Source organism: Clytia hemisphaerica, unplaced genomic scaffold (assembly GCF_902728285.1).
Source record: "Clytia hemisphaerica strain Z4C2 unplaced genomic scaffold, Clytia hemisphaerica genome assembly, whole genome shotgun sequence".
Lineage (NCBI taxonomy): Eukaryota > Metazoa > Cnidaria > Hydrozoa > Leptothecata > Clytiidae > Clytia > Clytia hemisphaerica.
Window position 1 is genome coordinate 27,335 of NW_027103985.1, and position 20,148 is coordinate 47,482.

The 20,148-nt window shown below is 37.3% G+C and overlaps 2 protein-coding genes across 2 annotated transcripts in view; one reads left to right on the plus strand and one right to left on the minus strand.

The window, feature by feature from the left end:
* Nucleotides 1-2,560: 2,560 nt before the first annotated feature.
* The window catches only part of LOC136811085 (homeobox protein GBX-2-like), a 137,075-nt gene continuing 119,487 nt past the window's right edge, over nt 2,561-20,148 (plus strand). The window contains exons 1-2 of the mRNA XM_067067683.1: nt 2,561-2,789; nt 3,182-3,511. Coding sequence (XP_066923784.1) covers nt 2,561-2,789; nt 3,182-3,462 — 510 coding nt within the window. The 3' untranslated portion in view covers nt 3,463-3,511. The remainder of the gene's footprint in view (nt 2,790-3,181; nt 3,512-20,148) is intronic.
* On the minus strand, nt 3,433-10,606 carry LOC136811068 (alkylglycerol monooxygenase-like). The gene is made up of 15 exons (XM_067067667.1): nt 10,402-10,606; nt 9,437-9,624; nt 9,154-9,248; nt 8,744-8,844; nt 8,247-8,342; nt 7,772-7,838; nt 7,298-7,330; nt 7,083-7,115; nt 6,841-6,920; nt 6,538-6,597; nt 6,190-6,273; nt 5,076-5,204; nt 4,573-4,655; nt 3,969-4,057; nt 3,433-3,734 (listed from the first exon to the last, which is right to left on the minus strand). The coding sequence occupies exons 1-15, from the start codon at nt 10,537-10,539 to the stop codon at nt 3,613-3,615; spliced, it is 1,398 nt and encodes a 465-aa protein (XP_066923768.1). The 5' UTR covers nt 10,540-10,606; the 3' UTR covers nt 3,433-3,612.

The following is a 20,148-nucleotide window of genomic DNA, read 5'->3' on the forward strand; positions in this document are numbered from 1 at the left end:
GAAAATGCAAAGCCCAAGAATGTTCAATTGAGATTTATTGTCATCTCACACCATCAAACCTTTTTCTTGCTTTCCAAACATGTTGGATTATGTCCTTACAAAAGTACAGTACAACACCAACACAACAAGCAAAAATTCAGTTGCAATTTTAATGAAAATGCTGGGCAGGGGATACACAATAAAATTGTATAGTGGATACACAATAAAATTGTATAGTCCACAATAGCGTCAGTGGTAAAATGTAAAAGTGGTATATACTGTAGGCTAGTCTCCTTCCAACCTATCTGCCTACTTATACATCCATAAAATTACTTCTTACTTACTTATGAAGCTTTTCCACATCAAACATTATAAAGAAAAAGACCTACCCAGTCTTTAGTAAAAAAATAACAAGATAACATTTTTGGCATTACATATTGACTGAAAGTTTGACTTCGAAAACTGTTTTGTTTTTTAGCAGGCAGACAGTTTGCACTTCACATCGATTTACATATAGACGCCCACACGAAAAAAATGCTGACTCTGTCATAATTTCCCGTGTCGGCGAATAACAACAGATCAAAGGGAATACTAATACTAATGTTGTTTGCCAGGGCGATTTGCTACATCCTATATAAAAAGCAAATCGTCATGGGGACGAGGTTGCCAAATACACTTTTCTCGAGATGCACAAATTTATTTTTGTCCTCGTTTTCAAACAGATTTCATTGCTATGGAATTACACATTTAAACACATCAAAAACAAACATTAACTCTAAAACAAAAGTACTTGAAATTGAAAATGTCTCATGAGGTGTAAACAACACAATTATCATTGTGAATATGTAATTTTATAGCAATGAAATCTGTTTGAAAACGAAAAATTTATACATCTCGAGAAGAGTGCATTTGCTACATCTAAGTCAAGTGATTTTTTTGCATATTCATGTTTAAATCCAGTATAAAGAAATCTCTAATCATTAGCGGCAGTCAGGAGGGGCGCAAAATTTGTGTAGGAGAGCGGATTTTTATGACACACTAATTATTTTTTACATTATGAATAGATAATTACAGTGTAATAAAGATTTGCTCTCCTGCACAAATTTTGTGCCCCTCCTGTCTACCCTACTGCTAATGAATATCTGTAGTTTATTTGGCAGCTTTCACACTTTGTGTAAAATAGATCTAAATTTTAACCAATCTAATAAGTTTGTCTGGAATTATTTGGCGCGTGCCGCTGACCGATTACTTTCCCACAAAATTGTTGGAAAATTGTTTTTGGAAGAAGGAAGTAGCTTATAAGCGGAGCTGTTTCAATAGATATTTTTTCGATATTTTTTACAAGGTGCAAATATCCCTTGATTAGCATACTGTGCAAGAAAACAGAATGTCCTGCTCTGCCCTTTAAAAGGGAAATATTATTTCTCAAGTATCTTTAAACACCGTCTTTTTTATATTTAATTGAATTTTTATTCTAATGCTTTCAGTTAATTTTCATGAAAAATAATAACTTATTTTGACTTCATTTAAATCAGAGTTAAATATAAAAAAAGGTGCACGGATAATTTAACTGTATAATGTTATAAGCACAAAGTATGGTGATTTGAATAAAATGAAGAATACCCAATATAGCACTCTATTTATTACAAGAAAAATGACCATGATCTTGTTTCACAGACCTTCGAAAGTATAACCTTTCTAACAAAGACGGAATGTTGGCGTAGTCAAGCTTGAAAGTTCTAACTTTATTTTGTTGTCAATATCTTTGTGTGCTTAGAGAAAATTTTGTTTCAAGATTTATTAAAAATGGGATAATAATATCGTTTCATAGAAAAATCATGCCGGGATATTTTCATTATAAGCGTGAGAGAAATTTCCATTCGGTTTGTAAAAGAGCCAAAAAATCAATTTTGTTGAATATTAATATCTTATTTTATATCAAGCTTTATACTTTTAATAAGTAAACTTTGTTAAATTAATATTGAGCTCTGTAATAAAGGTTAAAATACTAGGGGGTTGGGGTATAATTAAAATGAAATAGATATAATTCTTAGAGATTTGTTAAAAAATAGATACTCGTGAAATACAATGAAAATGTCCCAAAAATTAAATTAATATTGATGATTAAAATTTAAGAGAGGCTGAAGATTTTCACGATTTCTTTTTATTATGTAGCGCTAAATGAATTAGGTGTTGAGCTAGAATATCTCTTTCTTATATTAACCTTTTATTTTTTGATAAGGGTTCTAGACCTAGGGGTTTATTTTAAAAGTCTACAAATGAAAACCCCATGACTTGCTAGCTTATGGAAATTAATTATTTGCAAACAATTTAAAGGGAATTAAAAGTCGTGAAAATGTAATCAACAAGTAGAAATTGTACACAATAGAGACGAGTATAAAAAGGGCAACTTTGCACCAATTTTGGAGATTCTAATCTGAGATTAGCTCTAGACAGTTGAGGGTAAACAGTCAAAGAATCCTATCATAAAATGCTGGATTACATGATGGAAGTGAGTGAAGAATTCGGCACAAACGTTAAAAGACCAGCATTTTCCATCGACTCAATTTTATCCCAAAAAATGAGTGAAGATAGTACAACAGTTGCGAAACTTGACGACTCTTTACCGACTTTAACTCGTCGATATTCCTCGGCTGACGACTCTTATACCAAATGCAGTTGTGATAAATGTGACCATGGCAACAATCAATTTCGTGTCAACTTACATGGGAACAGTCTTGCAGATGATTTCGAAAATCGATCATTTACAACTTCACCAACTCGCTTCAATAGAGAAGATACAGACGAAGGTGTGTTTTTACTTTACATAAAATGTTTTCTTTGAAATCAAAATCTCTGATATTTAAAGACATTTCGTAGGCGTAGCGAGATACCCTGCAAAATATATGGATGAGAGCGGTTTTTACGACACTGTTATTATTGTCTTTGTTTTATCAAAAGATAATGAATATGTCATAAACGTCTGCACTCCCTCATAAATTTTGCAGGTTATCTCGCTACGCCTATGCATTTAGTATCAGATATTCAAACATTGAAGTTTTTCCAACATTCTCCGTATACTTTACTGTATAATAAGCATTCCCTTGAAGTCTCCCTTTAGGAACACTGATCTCCATAGTCATTCATTCCATTTAAGTAGTAGGGCTTTATTTAACCAAATTATTCTATCATTATTTTACAGACCTCAATTTGAAGTATTCCAGATACTTCAACGACATAGACGACACGAGCAATCGATACAGCAAACGTCGACGGACCATTTTCACGTCAAGTCAACTTGAACGGTTAGAGTATGAATTCCAACAGCAACAATATATCGTTGGTCAAGAGAGACGTTTTCTTGCTCGACAACTTGGTTTGAATGAAATCCAAGTCAAAGTTTGGTTTCAAAACCGTAGAATCAAGTGGAGGAAATTGACACATGGTTCTATTCCGTCGGTTATTCCAGAACTTTCTTTATGATTTTGTATATGATTATTTGATAATTTAGAAATATTTTCGTAAAATTTATGTAAATAATTGTATATAATGATGAATTTTTGAAATGATTTCTTACCTAAAAAAATTTAATACAAAGACTTTTTTCATGAAGATCCAATCTTAAGTCAGGTCTTATTTCTTCTTTTTCTTACTCGCCACGTCGTCTATTTTAGTGAGTATTTGAAATGACGTAATCAAAAGTGATAAACAATGGATTATTCGAACGCCATATAAAACGTACTTCATCCGGAACACTGAAATTAGAGAAAAGTTTGAAGAAGTTTTCAAAGGATTTTCTGCCATCTGAATGGGAATCTTGTTTCTTAATTTCTCTTGCTGTCCTTCATACATTTAGATTCAGAAATGATTTTCAGAATTCGGATATTTAGAATCCCGATCTGTCATCACAGTTTGATATTCATAAACTGTGTACGCCAACTGGGTACCACACTGTCTACTATTTGAATATTCTAAAGGAAAAAGCTTACCAGGATTATCGATACTTTTCCATGTCAAATATGCATCAATTGCAAAAACTGAAAGACATCGTATCACTTCCACATGACACCAAAACCACCTGTAAAAGAAAAGGTGGAAGAGAACTCCCTGGTAGGTAGAGTACAGTACTAGTTGGCGTGAGTTTATTAAGATCCTCTTTTGTTTATATTGATTGGCAGTGTATCTAGCTGTAAGCATGCAGTAACACCCTTGTTTGGGGGTCCTGTTTCACTAAACCAATGAGAAGAAACTATGGGTTATGCTTCTTTTTATACTTTTTGAAATTGTCTGGCACTGTTGGATTTTGAGAAGAAAGTATGGAATAACCTTTGGACACTCTTTTCATTTTGCCTTAAGTTTTAAAGATAATATGAAAAAAGAGGAAAGCTCAGAAAGCTCAACAATCTCAATATTAACTAGACATTCAGCTTCCTTACTGATGAAAATGTTAAAACGTTACTCTTTATATATTCCTTCTATTCAGCGTCACCCTCTAAAGAGCGCTTATCTAATCTTAATCATTTAATCTTTTAAGATTCAAACAGCTCCACAGTCGATCAGGGCGTTTATTTGAAGAAATACAGTAATTTTTACCTCCCTTCCAATATAAATCCACATGAAGTCAACGTCAAGAAAAGATAGCACATACAACCATATGCTGTTATCACTGATAACGACTGAAATGTAAGACAAATACACAACATGGTCAGAAAGAACATCCCTGTACCAGAGACCCGGTGGAATCCCTGCCCCACTGGAAATTTTTGCCAAAATATTTGTCACCGTTGGAAAAAATATCTTACAACATCAGCCCAATGAAAATGAACTTTGATTTCATTCTTATTCAAAATTCACTGGAAAAATTGCACTCCAAAAGCATACTCACTAGATTTTTTGAGTCTTTGAGCTGGGAATATCAAAACTACCCCCATAGGAATTTAAATAAAAAATTTCATCCCCCATGGTAAAACGCTCCACTGGAGCATTGAGGTTCATAGAGCTAAAGATGCCGGCATCCATGTTTTAAAAACTGATTTAAAAATGGGGTATGAACACTATCTAGAGTTAAGTAAGAAACTAAGTAAGAAAGATTTTACCATATAATTTCCGAAGAAAGTGACGAAAACGAAAGTGGAAATGAGGAAATGGAAAAGCACGTAATACGTCTCTAAGCGATCTTCCATTTTGAAATGTTCCAAGACACGTAGTTGAACTGGTGACTCCACCTGTAGCAAAAAGTATTAAAAAGGTTCAGGAAGTGTTACATCTAAGAGAGTGCTTGTATCTGGGGATTCCCGCTTCCCTTTTTCGATTATGTCTTTGTTCAATCACGTAATATTCAGTAGCAACCTTAGTAGGGGGGGGTTTCATGGTTGGCGGAGGAGCGGAATCGGCCCTTTTTTCGGACGGAGTGGCGGAATTTGGCGAAAATTTGGACGGAATTACGGAAATTGGGTTCTCTGACGAAGACGGAAAATTAGACAATTTTAGTGCGGAAAAACGGAATTTAGCAAAAAAATTTGCGGAATTTCGGAATTGGTAAAAGATATTGTATAAGTATATAATGTATAAGCATATCCATTTTTATGATCCAAAAACAACTCGGGACAAGCTAGTTAAAAGAACTCGTCCAGCCAGATTTCACGATCACGAATTCGTTCCAAACTTTGCTGCTGATGGTCTTCGAGGAGCGCAAACAAAGTCATTCTACTATAGAACAATCCCTACATGGAATGCATTGCCACGATTTGTCGTCGAGTCGACCTCCATTCACTTGTTTAAACAAAACCTTAATGAAGCGTGGAAAAGACACAAACTTAGATATTTAACAAATTAGAATTGTAATCAAACCGGTTCGTAGAGGCCCACCTCGGGCCTGTGAACTTGTATACTGTATAATAATAATAATAATAATATTCAAAATTTGCGGAATTTTCGACAAAAATATTGAATTTCAAACGAATTTTCGGTGACGGAATTTTGGTTCAATTTAGGACGGTTTGACGGAAATTGGAGAAAAAATTGACGGAATTGCGGAATCGGGTACCCCTGAAACCCCCCCTTACTAGTATATCATTTAAATTTCGCTATGGATTCAAACAAACGTTACGTAAACGTTGAAATGCTTTTTTTGTGTAGCGTACAATATGGAAAAGAGGCCTTTTAGAAAAACTATCTGAGTTTAAAAAAAAATTGTTATTGAGTACGAACCTCTGGTATTTCCATTTGTTCTGGAGTTAATCCAACTTTTTCACTTTCTGCCATCCAACAAGGTTTACGGAACAAGCAATTGAGCTGATAGTTGAATGAAATCGAAAAGACTAGTAGAATTATCTCAAAAAAGGCCCACACCTTAATATTAATATAATGTGACTGAAATTTTGTAGATAGCTTCCTTATGGGTCTCAAAACTACCAGAAAAACAGTTATTCAAAAAGTTTTAGACACAGATTTCTAATCTTACTAAGTTCTCGATTGAAAAAAAATGGAAACCCTTCTCTATCTTACTAACCCAATGTTGAAATATCAAGAAATGTTAGGGTCCTGTCCAAAGCTTACCTTGTCAGACCATTTTTCCAATTTACAAAATCGTCGATAGAGATAATAAAAATGGCCACCCTGTAAAAGGCAGGTGATGTTTTTAACTGAAAGTCATAAAAATACTTGCCAATAAGAGGGAGTACGAGGGGACGAGAGCACGAGGGGATGAATCTCAAGCAATGTCAATCAAGCTCAATAAAGTTTTTAGAGGAAATTTCGTGATTTTGTGATGCTTGGCTTGAAATTTTACTCTTCACTTGGAAATGTAAAAGACACGTTTATTATATGTTGAAGTAAAGGGTGTATGGCTAGTTGGGCTACCTGTAGCAAAAGTGGGTTCGCTGTATATTCTGGATAAACTAATCCATATGATACTTTCTCTTCTTCTTCAGCAAATGTCCCTATATCGAATAGAGTACAGTGAAGTCTTTTAAACTCGAATTCGAATCTCTCCTTCACTAGAACAATGTTCCTGTGGTCCTATGTAAAACTTTTATAAAAAAGTATTTATAACCCTAAATCTTTCATAATTCAAATGGTCAATAAGATAAAAAGTTACTTACCCAGAATTCTGTCCCATATTATCAAAGTCCCACCTATAAATGAAAAGACAAAGTATTTACCGGATGAAGACAAGAATTATAATTCTTCTGAGCATACACGCACACCAAAATTTAGGTGGATGATGTATGATCCATGATTGGAGCTCAAAACAAATCTTTTCTTCGATTTAATCGCAAGCCTAAGATTCAGATTTTAACATACAACTATGACTAACCGTAGTTTGTATCGATACAATATATATTCCTTCCTGGAAGAAAAAAAGTTTACAATTAAAAAGGTTAGGTTTCTGGTGTTAAAATTAGCGTAAATGAGGAAAAACTTAAATCTTTAGTTAAGAATGTTTCTTTTAACTATCGGCGCCGAAATGTTATTGGCACTTTGTTGCTTTGGATCTTTCGATTTGGGAGGGGTTAAGTGGATTCCAGGCTACATTCTCAGGAACATTTTTGAGCTTTGAGATCCTAAGGTCGTAAGTCTTCATGCTAAAACTCAGAATTAAAACTCTACTTTCCAACCGTACTTTATAAAGCACTTAAAAATCACTTGCGGTTTTCAAATTTGAGGGAATTCCCCTTTTGTGCCAAGTATTACAGTGGGTATTGTAGAGTGTAGTAATTCCCTTAATTAATTGGACCATGGTAATATTCCTGGTAGAGTAGTATTCAAATTAAGTTTCCCGTCTACATACCATGATGAACTCGATGGTGACTTGCCGTGTTAAAAATGTATTCCAATGGACCAAGTTTTGGAACAACCTGTTAGAGAAGAACACATAGCTAGTTATTTAAATCTTCATATTCAGTTTCGATTAAATATGATTAAGTAATAGGTACATTATTTGTAGAAAATTTGTGATGAAAGAATATTCGTCGGCAAAAACTACGAAAATAATCGTCTCATAACTTTATATCAAAGAAGTCTCTATCAATAAGATAAATAGTTGAAGGGGTTCAAGGTTTTTGATGACCGTGATATCAGCTTTTTTTCTTTTTTTCTGCTATAAAACTTTAGACCAACTGTTTTTTTTTTCATAAAAAACTTCCAAAATGACCTGCGCCTTTCGTACCGACTTAGAAAACTACACCCCTTTGAGAAACTTAGAGTTATTTGTAACTTTTGATGCCGGCTCTCTGCACATTTAGGTGTAGTTCTTTACTATTTACCTCAGTATGAATCCAAACTTGGTACAACAAATTGAACTGCGCATGCACCAGATATATAGAAGGAGGAAGAATCAATGCGATCGGGATGTAAACCAACTGAAAATGAAAAAGAAATTCAGGAATTCGACGCAACATTTTAAATTGAATTGTTCTAAAACACTCGTTTTTTATTGAAATCCCAATGGGGATAGAAATTTTATCGTTCCCGAGCTTTAAAGTATCTAGTGGTTTTGGACAGCAAATTTTTGCATTGAATTTCCAAAGAGGATGAAATCAAAATCATTTTCCCGGTGGGACTGAAATTGTAGGGTATTTTGTCCACTGGGGACGAAATTTTGGCAAATTTTTTCAGTTGGGCTGGGGTCTCAGCGGACACAGGGGTGTTTTTTGAACAACATATTAACCCTTTTAGTCTCGAGGTTTTTCATAACTATCAAATAGTCTTCAATACATATTTCGGGACTGAAGGTTTAAATCATAGGTTTAGTTAAACTTACTTTGAAGTATTTTTGAGCAATACTTTGTCGAAAGGCAGTTGTTAAATTGTAATCTTCAGAGCTGTGATGCATCTGATGCGCACACCATAACAAATTCACTTCTGAATATTGAGTTTTGCAATACAAATAGAAGTATATATTTTCAGTCACGGCGTAGTAGTAACTGCTTATTTAGTGGGGATTCCAGAAGTAAATCAGAGCGCCTAAAATAATTTGTGGTAATTAAGATTTTTCAGGGAAATCTTCTTTGTCTTAAATATTTTTTCCAAGATTGTAGCTTATCATAATAATAATTTAAGATTTAGTGAGCTCTAACTAATATCAACGGACACTGCAAATAATAGCGGACAGACACTTTTTTACTTCTATCGAGTGTCTATTAGTTGCATTTCTCAAGTTTATATACATACCATGTGCCATTCTATGAAACCAGTAATATGCAAAATCAATAGCGACGAACGCAAACAACCATGTCCAAACAGAATCCCAAGGAAGTGTTGTCAATCTATAAGATAAAAGTTTCTTTAATAGCTTGGTCTTGACATAGATAGGATAAATCGAAATATGTCACTGTATCGTTACTTTAGCTGAAAAAAACAACGATAACCACTACAATTTTTGAAGCCATTCCCCTTAAGAAAAATGTATTCGCTTAAAAGAGCTCCAACCCGATCGCACTTATTTCAAACTAACCTGTAGTGTTGGTGAACATAGCAATACAAAACATATCCCAAAGGTTGAACGACCAATTTATTTATGGTCACTTGAAACATTGCAGCAGAAATATTGTTGAAAACGTAAAATAACTTGTGATTGTATCCATCTTGTAAGAAAGCGATAAACATCTCAAGAAATACTGCTGCAACGAAGAATGGTAATGCCTTTAAAAGAAATAACGTAAATGGAAATCTTTATATGCTTCTGAAACTGAAGAGTCGATAGATTTCCAACAGAACTAAAAAGATTATCAAAAGAAATCAGAGCTGTCTCTTATGTTAGAGATCGATTCGAGAGCTACTCATCAACGACTTAAAACTTCCAGCAGCTTTAATTTATTAAAAAGAACGTACGTTAAAAATTAGGGGCGTTTTTGAAATCACGCCCAATTAAAATGTAGATTTTCTTTAATAGCAAGCTAGACGACTAATTCAGAAATGGTAGAAATAAAGCAAAAAGTAATGGAGGGAACAATTTTAGTCTATAAAACCCCCGGGGGGGGGGGGTACTAGGTTTGCGAGGTGACGGGTATGTCCGAGCCTAAAATCGAAAATCGACCCTTTGAGAGACAAAATGTTGGTGATTTTGGAACCCTTTGAGAGACTTTTTCCTAAATTTTGGTCCATTTTTTCCAAATTTTGGTTTGATTGTCACCAAATTTTGGTCAAAATTTTTGGAAATCGTGACCCTTTGAGAGAGAAATTTTTGATTTTCGTGATTTTGGGACCCTTTCAGAGACTAACTTTTGAATTTGTACCCCTTTGAGAGACTTTTGAGGAATGAGAAAAGGTACCCTTATGGCTCGCACATACCCGGCACCCATTTTGCCTAAGTACCACCCCCCCCCCCCGGGATAAAAACTAAATCCCGTAACAATAATCTATTTTATACACACATTATAAACGACTCTAGTTTAACATATTAGGGGTAGAAATCCATACCTCGATCAAGTAATCTGGTACTTCAATTGGTGTTTCAAACATATGCTTATGAGGATCCATGATATAAAAAAATCGACCAACCATTTCGACATGACTCATGTTCTGAGAGTGTACTTTCACAAGCCGCCCCTCCGCCATGGCTGGATTAGGATCTCGACTGGGAGTGTTTGTGTGGATAATTTAAAAGAAAAATTTGGTCTTGACTAAAATTTTGTTTTGTATCGTAAAACAGAGATTTAAACGAATTGCTTTTCTTAGCAAAATATTGGATGGGTATGGTATGGTATGGTTTACTACATTGTTGAGTTTATGTCACACACATATATGTGATATTCTTAGTGTCTGTTTCTTAAAATATTTCTTTACTACAATAACGATCATAATCACATAATACTACTGCAAATCATACGTATTCATTACAAATTCTTAAGCTGATCGTATTGTGGGCAAACCCATCCCCCAATGCAGAGCCTGCTTCCTTGCTAGTCCCAATCCAACTCTGTTGTCATCCTTTTCACATCGTCTCAAGTTCAAACTACAAGGTGTCTGGGTACTAGTACCCATGTTCTATATTATAGTCATATATCAGTTTGCGCACCAACAGGTGGGCGGATGACACCCGTGACATTTACACAATCTTAAAATACGGACACTTCAAGGTAAAGTTGGGAGTTTCCATATGGCTGCATTTCACTCTAAGTAGCAACACCTTTTTATGAAAGGTGACACTGAAATTTTGGACATTGGAAGCAAAAAAGGTGCTTTCAAAGTTTCAATGACGCCGAGGTTAGGTAGGAAATCCTACCTAAGTCACGTGACATTACAATAGAATTTCAGCACTTAACCAATCAGAAGCTTCGCGGGGTTTCGAAAACAATAGCAGCAATATTTTTTGCGATATTCACTTTTTTTGCTTGGAAGAGTTTAAAGCACTCTTACTTCCCAATACACAAGTTTACCAATTGAACTAAAATATTCCTGTATCTGCAAATCCTCTTCATACATACTATCGATAACATATACACTTATACTATTTCATAACAATGTAACCCGAGACACATGATGAATTTATTATCTCTACAACGGAGCGTTTTTTGCCTTGTTTACATAGCTACACTCTTTTTCTTTCATAAGGGCAACTTTATAAGAACAACGAGGCTCAAAATCTCCAAATGCTGAGCCTGAAATGACATAGTCAATTTCAAGCAATTTAGGGGTCAAAGTAATAAATTAGCCTAAAATACCCCAATTTCATCCAATAAATAAGAACAGGAAAAGAACAATTTAAGCAGCCGAGCCATCAAAAAGTTACTTGTTCTTATAAAAAAGAGCGTATATTCATTGCTTTCGTCTTATTCTAATCAATAGTACTTGTGCAAAATTTTAGGGTTATACGTCGTCCAGATCAGGTTTTATGATTTTATTGTGAATAACATGACATAAAACCCAGTTTAAATCACTTATGAAATCATTTTCAAATTTTGACACGTGATAGGCATTATTAAAATGTGAATTTGAAAAATAAAATAAAAAATTGAAAATTTTAGTTATCTTCAGCATATATTTTAAGAAAAATCTTTAAAATCCCTTTATATCTTTCATAAATTCGCATCTTTGCGGCTTTTGTTTGGATAGGCCATTCCGGCTATTCCAAGTTATTCCGGGTTTTAAGGCTTCCGATCGAAAGTCGTGAAAGGAAAAATTTTCAAAGGTGATGGCTTCTTCATAAAGACGAAAGACATGTATCTATTTTTCGGATCCGGTATGCGGGAATAGTGTCAGGACCTGGAGGCGACCTGGTAGGGTCGGGTATGGGTGTGGTTTGGGTGTGGTTACGTATCAGATTGGCTAGGAATTGGGTTATTATTAGTTAGGGTTAGGGTTGGAAATAAGCACTCTTTTGTAATTCTCTCTTAATACAGTCTGGTCTGCAGTTTGTACAATATAAATAGCCGTCAGAAGCGCTATTCCGGTATGAATCCGCAGCGCAGTGGATTCTTGATATGCGTAAGTCGAGATGATGTCATATTTTTTAACGGAAGCACCCAAAAAAGCCGGTTTTTGACCTCTGTGTTTCTATTTTTATTAACAGAGAGAGTCAAATCCCGGCTTTTTTAGGGTGTTTCCGCTAGAAAAATGACTTACGAGCATTGGAACTTTGCATTTAGTGGGTTCGAATCCCAGGTGGCGATCTGTCGGTAAGTCATTCAGTAAGTTAGAAAACATAGAAAATAACTCACAAAGAAACAGAAAGTCAGAAAAACTAGAGTATAGGTAATGTTCTAGTTGCGTTGGTAAGTTGGGGAGTTGGGGAGTTGCTATTCTCGAGTTGGGGAGTTCGTAAAAAAACTTTACGGCGACCGAAAATTTTCTAATTTAAACTAATGTAGCCCAAAAGTACAAATTTCAAATTAGCCAGTACCAAACATATTATTGACTTTAAGATCATGAAAATGGTAAGGTGCTGGCTAGCAAAGCCAAAATACTTAGTACTGTTATGTCATTGTCATAATGCTGACAACATGACACGTTCTAGTAAAAATATTGACAAAATCTTTAAATACAATGATTGTCAAACAAATTCCCCAAAAAATATTGATCATACTGCAAGTGATGCTTATTGTATAAAAGGATATAAGTTGACAGTCATCTTAGCTTCAAAAAATTCGTAGAGAGCATATTACAGGTACCGTGAGTATCACAGCGCGAATAAATTCGATTAATATTTTCTTTTTGAAAACTTGACCTCTGATACTCAGGGTATATTACAGGTGGTATATGTATTATACGTATTATATGTGTTATATGTTACTCTCATATTACATTTACTTTCAAAATCGTACTTTTGATGTATGTCATTCTTTTTCGGTAGCCGGTAATTTTTTAACTCCCCAACTCGAAACTAGAAACTCCCCAACTCGAAACTAGCAACCCAAAAAAATGAAGCATTTTTATTTCGAGTTAATTTTTTAACTCGGTTTTTTTATTGACCGTTTTCCTCTCGAGTTAAATCAAGGAAAATAACTCGAAATCATTTATACAGCATTTTGATTTCAAGTTAAATAACTCCAAATGAAAATTTCGTCAAAATGATTTCGAGTTATATAACTAAGGGTCATAAATTCTTGAATCCTAGACCAAAATTTATGAAAATTCTGGCTGAAATTTCGAGGGAGGAAATAGTCTCTCTTCTCTTAGGGTGAGAAAAGGTTCAAAAATTGGCAGAATCTTCTAAAGGCAGTCTCTCTAAGAGCCCAGGGGGTGTAGTCGGATTCTGGACTGACGGTATGTGTTACCGTGAGTATCACAGCGTGAATAAATTAATATTTTCTCTTTGAAAACTTGACCTCTGATACTCAGGGTAGGTATGTGCTAGGCTGCATGCATCCCCAAATTAGTTTTGATATAGGGGATGCGAATCGGGCTCTCATATCGCTTCCGAGAAAATTACCGAATAGCTATGTATTTTGCAGAATTTTGGCCAAGTCGAATAACATTACAGTGTAGTCTAGTTTTTGTCCCTGAGGTGATTGACAAATAAAAAATAGACACGCTTGGTGTGATTATTCTATATATTTATTTGACTCTACTACTATAAGAAAGCTATAGCCCATCCACAATCCGTGGAAATCGACGAAAAAAGAGCCTGCCATCATTAACTCGATGAAAAAATTTGCCATTCTAATTTCGAGTTAAAAACAACATTTTAACTCGATGGAAAAAATCATTATTTTTCTCTCGAGTTAAAACGAGGAATATAACTCGATGAAATAATTTGGAATAAAAAATCCGATTTATATAACTCAAGAAGAAAATGGTCAATAAAAAAAACGAGTTAAAAAATTAACTCGAAATAAAAATGCTTCATTTTTATTTCGAGTTACGGGCCTTAACTCGAAGATTTCATAACTCGAAGCCATATAGCTCGATCATATAACTCGAAGATTATGTGCCTCCTCCCTAACTCGCGACTAGAATAGTTTCTAAACTCAAAAACTACGAACAAGAGACTCTGGAAAGTACGAAATAAGTCTAGATCTTTTTTTTGTCTTTGTGAAGAAGCCACGAACATTTTCAAAAGGGTTTAAAGCAAAACGAAGACATAAAGTGGGAAAGAGTTACATCGGATCACCCAAAGTACCTTCATGTTTTTTTTTTATTTTCTTATCTCTGATCCTGTCTTTCTCTTTTCTGACTGTCTGATTTTCTGAGTTTCTGAGACTTAGTTTCTCATTTCTGACTGAGTTTTCATACCTGTCAATCATTTGTCCATCAATTTCGACCAACCTAATTTTCGACCCGAGCGGGATTCGAACCACCACCAAAGAAAGACCTTCTGATTCGGAAGTCAGCGCTCTATCCATTGAGCCATCACCGCACATCAAATCCACACAATTCATAACATATTATACCGAACTGGCAAAAGACGGGGGTAATGTTATTATAATATGGGTAAAAGTACCCCTTTTTTAAACCTGACTGAAATTCGAGCCGTTACTAGCAACCCTGCGGGGCCCAAGGCGCCGAGTATGCACCCGGCACAGTGACAAGCCGTTACTAGCAACCCTGACCCTACTTAACTGTTAGTTAATCAATTCCAAACAACAAAACCCCCGGAAAGGTGGCTATCAGCGATCCGTGGATAAAAAAATAAAAAAATGAAAAATAAATAAATGAAGGTAACTTTGGGTGATCCGATATAACTCTCTCCCATAAAGTGGTGTCACAAATGTTGTATGTTCCAGTGTTGGTTGGTGTATGGTAAGTTCTTCTACCTAAGGTTGATATTTTAAGTCTCTGCTTGCCATCTCAACAACCACCCATGGGTGCGGTTGTATAATGATTTCTACCATTTCTTGGATTACTGACTTCTGCCAGTCAGTTTTTCAAGAACTTTGTTTTTCAAATGCCATTTTTTCTCGTACGGAGACGAGACCAGCGATGAAGTACTGAAGTACAATTTATAGCAACCAACACTAATCTCATCATCGTCTCCCCTCTCTCACCAACACTCCATCGCAGCCAGTCTGGAAAGGAGGGAAATGTTATACGCTGGAGCGATGGAGATGCCCCAACTAAAAACTGTGGGAAAAGTTGAAGGCAGCCAGTTTGGTGTTTTTAAGATAAAAACAGCAATTATTGCTCTTTTCGGCAACTATTGCCGAAAACAGAAATTTTTTTAATGATGAAATGCTGAGTCAGCAGAAATGTGCTGTCCTTTTTTAGGGCAACAAAGATGTCAGAGGTGTTTCAAAAATAAAGGTTTTTTGGATCTTTAAAGTGATTTTTTCAACTTTTCATTGCTCAATAGACCTTTTTTCAAAGAGGCCACCCTGTTGAATAATTATGTAGTCCAGCAGAAAAACAATGATAAAACCATGCATAATTATTACAATATGCATGATAAAGTAATTATGCATGGCTCTATCATTGTTTTTATGGCTGGACTACATAATTCAGTGAGGCTGGAACTTCGATTTTTGAGGATTACGATTTTACCAGTTTTTTAGCGATTTTTGCCTCGCTAGCCCAAATCTCGCAACCTCTTTACCTTAAAGGAAGATCGAAATTAGAGTTTTTCAGCGTTCCGAAAAAAACGCATAGTAGAAATTTTTTCATCTTTGTAGTGACCTACCTTGATAGGTTTATGTTGAGCGAGGCAAAAGCCTCTTAGTTGCAAGCTTGGCAGAGAGTGCAGACGTCTTTTATGAAGAAGAAGAAATAGTTGTAAGAACTGAACTTTACCTTGTCAATTATTTGTGTCACTCCCTGTTTGTTGACCCCCCAAGCACTTCGACTAAGTGGGTACTACATTGGCGACGAATAGACTTATGTTACCCAGTTCCAGATGATCAACAACCTAAAATAGACTCTTGTAGTTTCCAGAGTTTCCAGAGAAAAATTCCAAGTTGCGCTTGCTTCCGATCGAACCAGCCACATTTTGTCTCGATAAGTCAAATCCAATATGGCCGCCAGAGGCGCTCTCTATTCCGCCCTCCCAACCTTCAAACGCCCAAAAGACGCGGGTGCCGCCCCCCTCGATTCGTTCGATAAATATATCAAGAGAGCAAACATGATTTTTGATACGGAGGACATTGACGAAGATAAGAAAAAAGAAAGCTCTTTTGCAACTCTGGGGTGGAGACGAAATGATTACGTTTTTCGAGCACGAAGGAAAGGTGACGACAGAAGATACATACGCAGCCGCAATTGACAAAATCAGAAATTCCTTAAAGGGACAGATAAACGAAGTTTACCCGGTATTTAAACTTTTTAACGAGATGCCACAAGGGCAGATGCCGTTCACCGAATGGTACACAAAAGTTTTGGATCAAGCAAAGCTCTGCAATTTCGCCACCTACACTGCAAAGAAAGCCGCTCGCGACGCCATGACGATGCAGACGAATAACAATAAGCTCAGGAAACATGCCCTCGCGGAGGGTGCAAATTTCGATGATTTCGTTAAATACGGAATAGCGCTAGAATCATCATCGACACAAGCGCAAAACATTGAGAAACAGGAGAATGTTAACTGGATCGGCAGTAGAAGAGGACCAAGAAGACCAGACCCACCGAAACCGAACATCACGAGAGATTCGATCGGTAGGGGAAAGCAAACCGAAAGTTCCCCAAAAATTTGTGACTTTTGCGGATATGAACGTCGGAAAGCCCACTCAAAAGGAAAGTGTCCCGCAAAAGGGAAACGTTGCAATGATTGCAAGAAGAAGCACCATTTTGCAAAATCGCCAGTATGTCCTGGTGCACCAGAAACAGATGTTAATGCCCTGGACGAATCGAGTGATTCGGACGATGAACAACTGATGGGTCGCATTTTGACCGTGAACTTCATCCCTCTGGTGAATGACCAAAATGAAATTGAAATGATCGATGTGGAAGCCAATGGTACGTGTTTGAAAATGAGAGTCGACTCCGGATGCAGAAAGACTCTGATCCCAGAAAAAGACTTTCGCAAGTTTGCCAACACGACCAGACTGTATAAAAATCGAAAGTGAAGCTCCGCCCGTATGGTACTAAAGACCTGCTGCGAGTGAAGGGTAGGGCAAAGATCGAACTGACCACTAGCAGTGGAGCAACAGCCGAGCAACTCGTTTACGTGATAGAAGGAAACCACACGGAACCGCTCTTAGGTTTAGAAGCATCGTTAGAGCTCGGTGTCTTGGAGATTCACCCAGAAGGCCGCAGAGACGCCAATGATCCGGAAACGCCAGTATACCACATCAACGAACCAGAGAGAGTCCCAACTTCAGTGACTGAAATCATCGACAAGCATCAACCTATCTTTGAGGGAATCGGCAAGTTCAATAAATCAGAAATAAACTTTGATATAGACGGATCGATCAAACCAATGATACAGAAGGAGCGGCCGATACCGTTCGCTTTCAGAAAGCAAGTCACGAGCCATCTCAAAGAACTTAGAGACAATGACATCATCGAAGGCCCGTTAGACCCAAGTGTTAACCTCGACTGGATCTCGAACGTTGTCATTACAAAGAAACCATCCGGGCAGATACGCATGAATTTAGACATGCGTCACGCAAATATTGCCATCAAAGAAAGCCATATTCCCGTACCGACTGTCCATTCCTTGCGTCACAAGCTTAACGGCGCCAAAGTATTCACAAAGTTGGACATGAAACATTCATTTCACCAAATGCCACTCGGTGAGAAATCGAAAGAACTTACAAACTTTTACACGCACGAAGGCATCTACCGATTTAAGCGTCTTGTCATGGGTGCTGGACCTGCCAGTCAAGAGTTCCACGAGCGTTTGCGGCAAAGTATTGTAGACCTCGTTGGTGTGGAACAGATTGAAGACGATTTGCTAGTTTACGGAGAGACCCAGCATGAGCATGACCTCCATTTGAGTGCTCTACTTGATCGATTACAATCCCTCGGCTTAACACTTAGACGAGAGAAATGTGTGTGGAGTGCTCCAGAAGTTATTTGGTTTGGGTATAAGTTTTCCAGCGAAGGTATGTCTGCAGATCCATCGAAAGTAGAGACTATCGTCAGACTCGCACCACCAACAAACGCAGCGGAAGTAAAAAGTTTCTTGCAGATGTGTCAATATAACGCCCTCTTTATGTTTGGAGAGCCAGAGACTTACAGTGACATTACAGCACCGTTAAGAAATCTAACGCGTAAGAAAGTTCCATTCCACTGGGATCAAGCTTGTCAGGACGCATTCGACAAACTGAAAGAGGGTTTATGTAGCAACCGAGTAATAGCACCCTGGGCACCCGATCGAAAGACGAAGCTTGTAGTTGACCGAGGACCGAAGGGTATTGGCGCCACATTGTTTCAAAAGGAACCCGACACTGGACATTACAAAACAATCAACTACTCGAGTAGATCGCTAACAGAGACAGAACAACGCTATGCTCCGATCGAGGGTGAAAGCTTAGCTATCCTTTTCGGCGTCACGACCAACCGAATGTATCTCCACGGAATGAAATTCGACACAATAACTGATCATGAGCCGCTGGTCTCATTGTACAATAATCAACGAAGACAAGCCCCAGCTCGCATCGAGAATCACCGATTGAAGTTACAACAGTACCGTATGACCGTAAAGTATGAAAAGGGAAGCACCAATCCGACAGATTACAACAGTCGACATCCATTGCCCATCACTGAACAACAGAAGATGCAAGCCAGTGAGGAAACCTTCCACATCAATGCTATCATCGACGACGATATTCCCGACGCTATGACCTTCGACATGGTTCGAAAAGCAACGAACGCCGATGACCAGCTCGCCCGCTTGAAATTTTGCATCCTTGAGAAAGGATACATTCCGAAGAATGCAAACGACTTACAGCCGTTCCGACACGTATTCGACGAACTTTCAGTTGCACGACAAGTCGTTTTACGAGGAGAACGACTCATTATTCCGGAAAGTTTGCAGCCTGACGTGATAGCTCTCGCTCATGAAGGGCATCAAGGCGCATCGAAAATGAAGCGTTATCTCCGATCGAAAGTTTGGTTTCCCAACATGGACAAGCTTGTGGAAAACTTTGTACAATCTTGTCATGCATGCTTAGCCGCTACACCTCAACAAAAGCATCAGCCGCTCATCACGACGAAATTGCCAGAAGGACCTTGGAGACACATTGCCTCGGACTTCAAGGGCCCAATCGCCAAAGATTACTATTTCCTGCTTCTCATTGACGAATACTCTCGATTTCCAGAAGTGGCTGTGCTAGATTCTACCGCCGCCGACACGGTGGTACCCTCATTTCGACCGAATTTTGGCAACTCATGGCATTCCAGAGAAGGTCAAGACGGACAATGGTCCGCCTTTTAACTCGCACGACTTTACAAATTACGCAAAGAAGCGAGGTTTTAAACACCAGCCGATTACACCCGAACAACCTTCGTCGAATGGGCTGGCAGAAAACTTCATGAAGATGCTTCAGAAGGTAGCCCACACCGCCTATGTCGAACACAAGGACCCAAAAGAAGCGGTTCACAGATATCTTCTTTCGTACCGGGCGACTCCTCATTCAGCCACTGGAAAGTCACCAGCGGAGATGTTGTTCAATCGACAAATTGCAACCTCTGTTCCAATGATGAAAAAGAAGGAACAAGATCGATCCGTTCTCGAGAAAGATACAAGTTACAAGGCCGCCATGGCCAAATACCATGACCAACGACGACACGCGAAGCCCATTGACATCGACCTAGGGGACAAAGTCCTTCGCCCTCAAAAGAAGTCTACCGTCA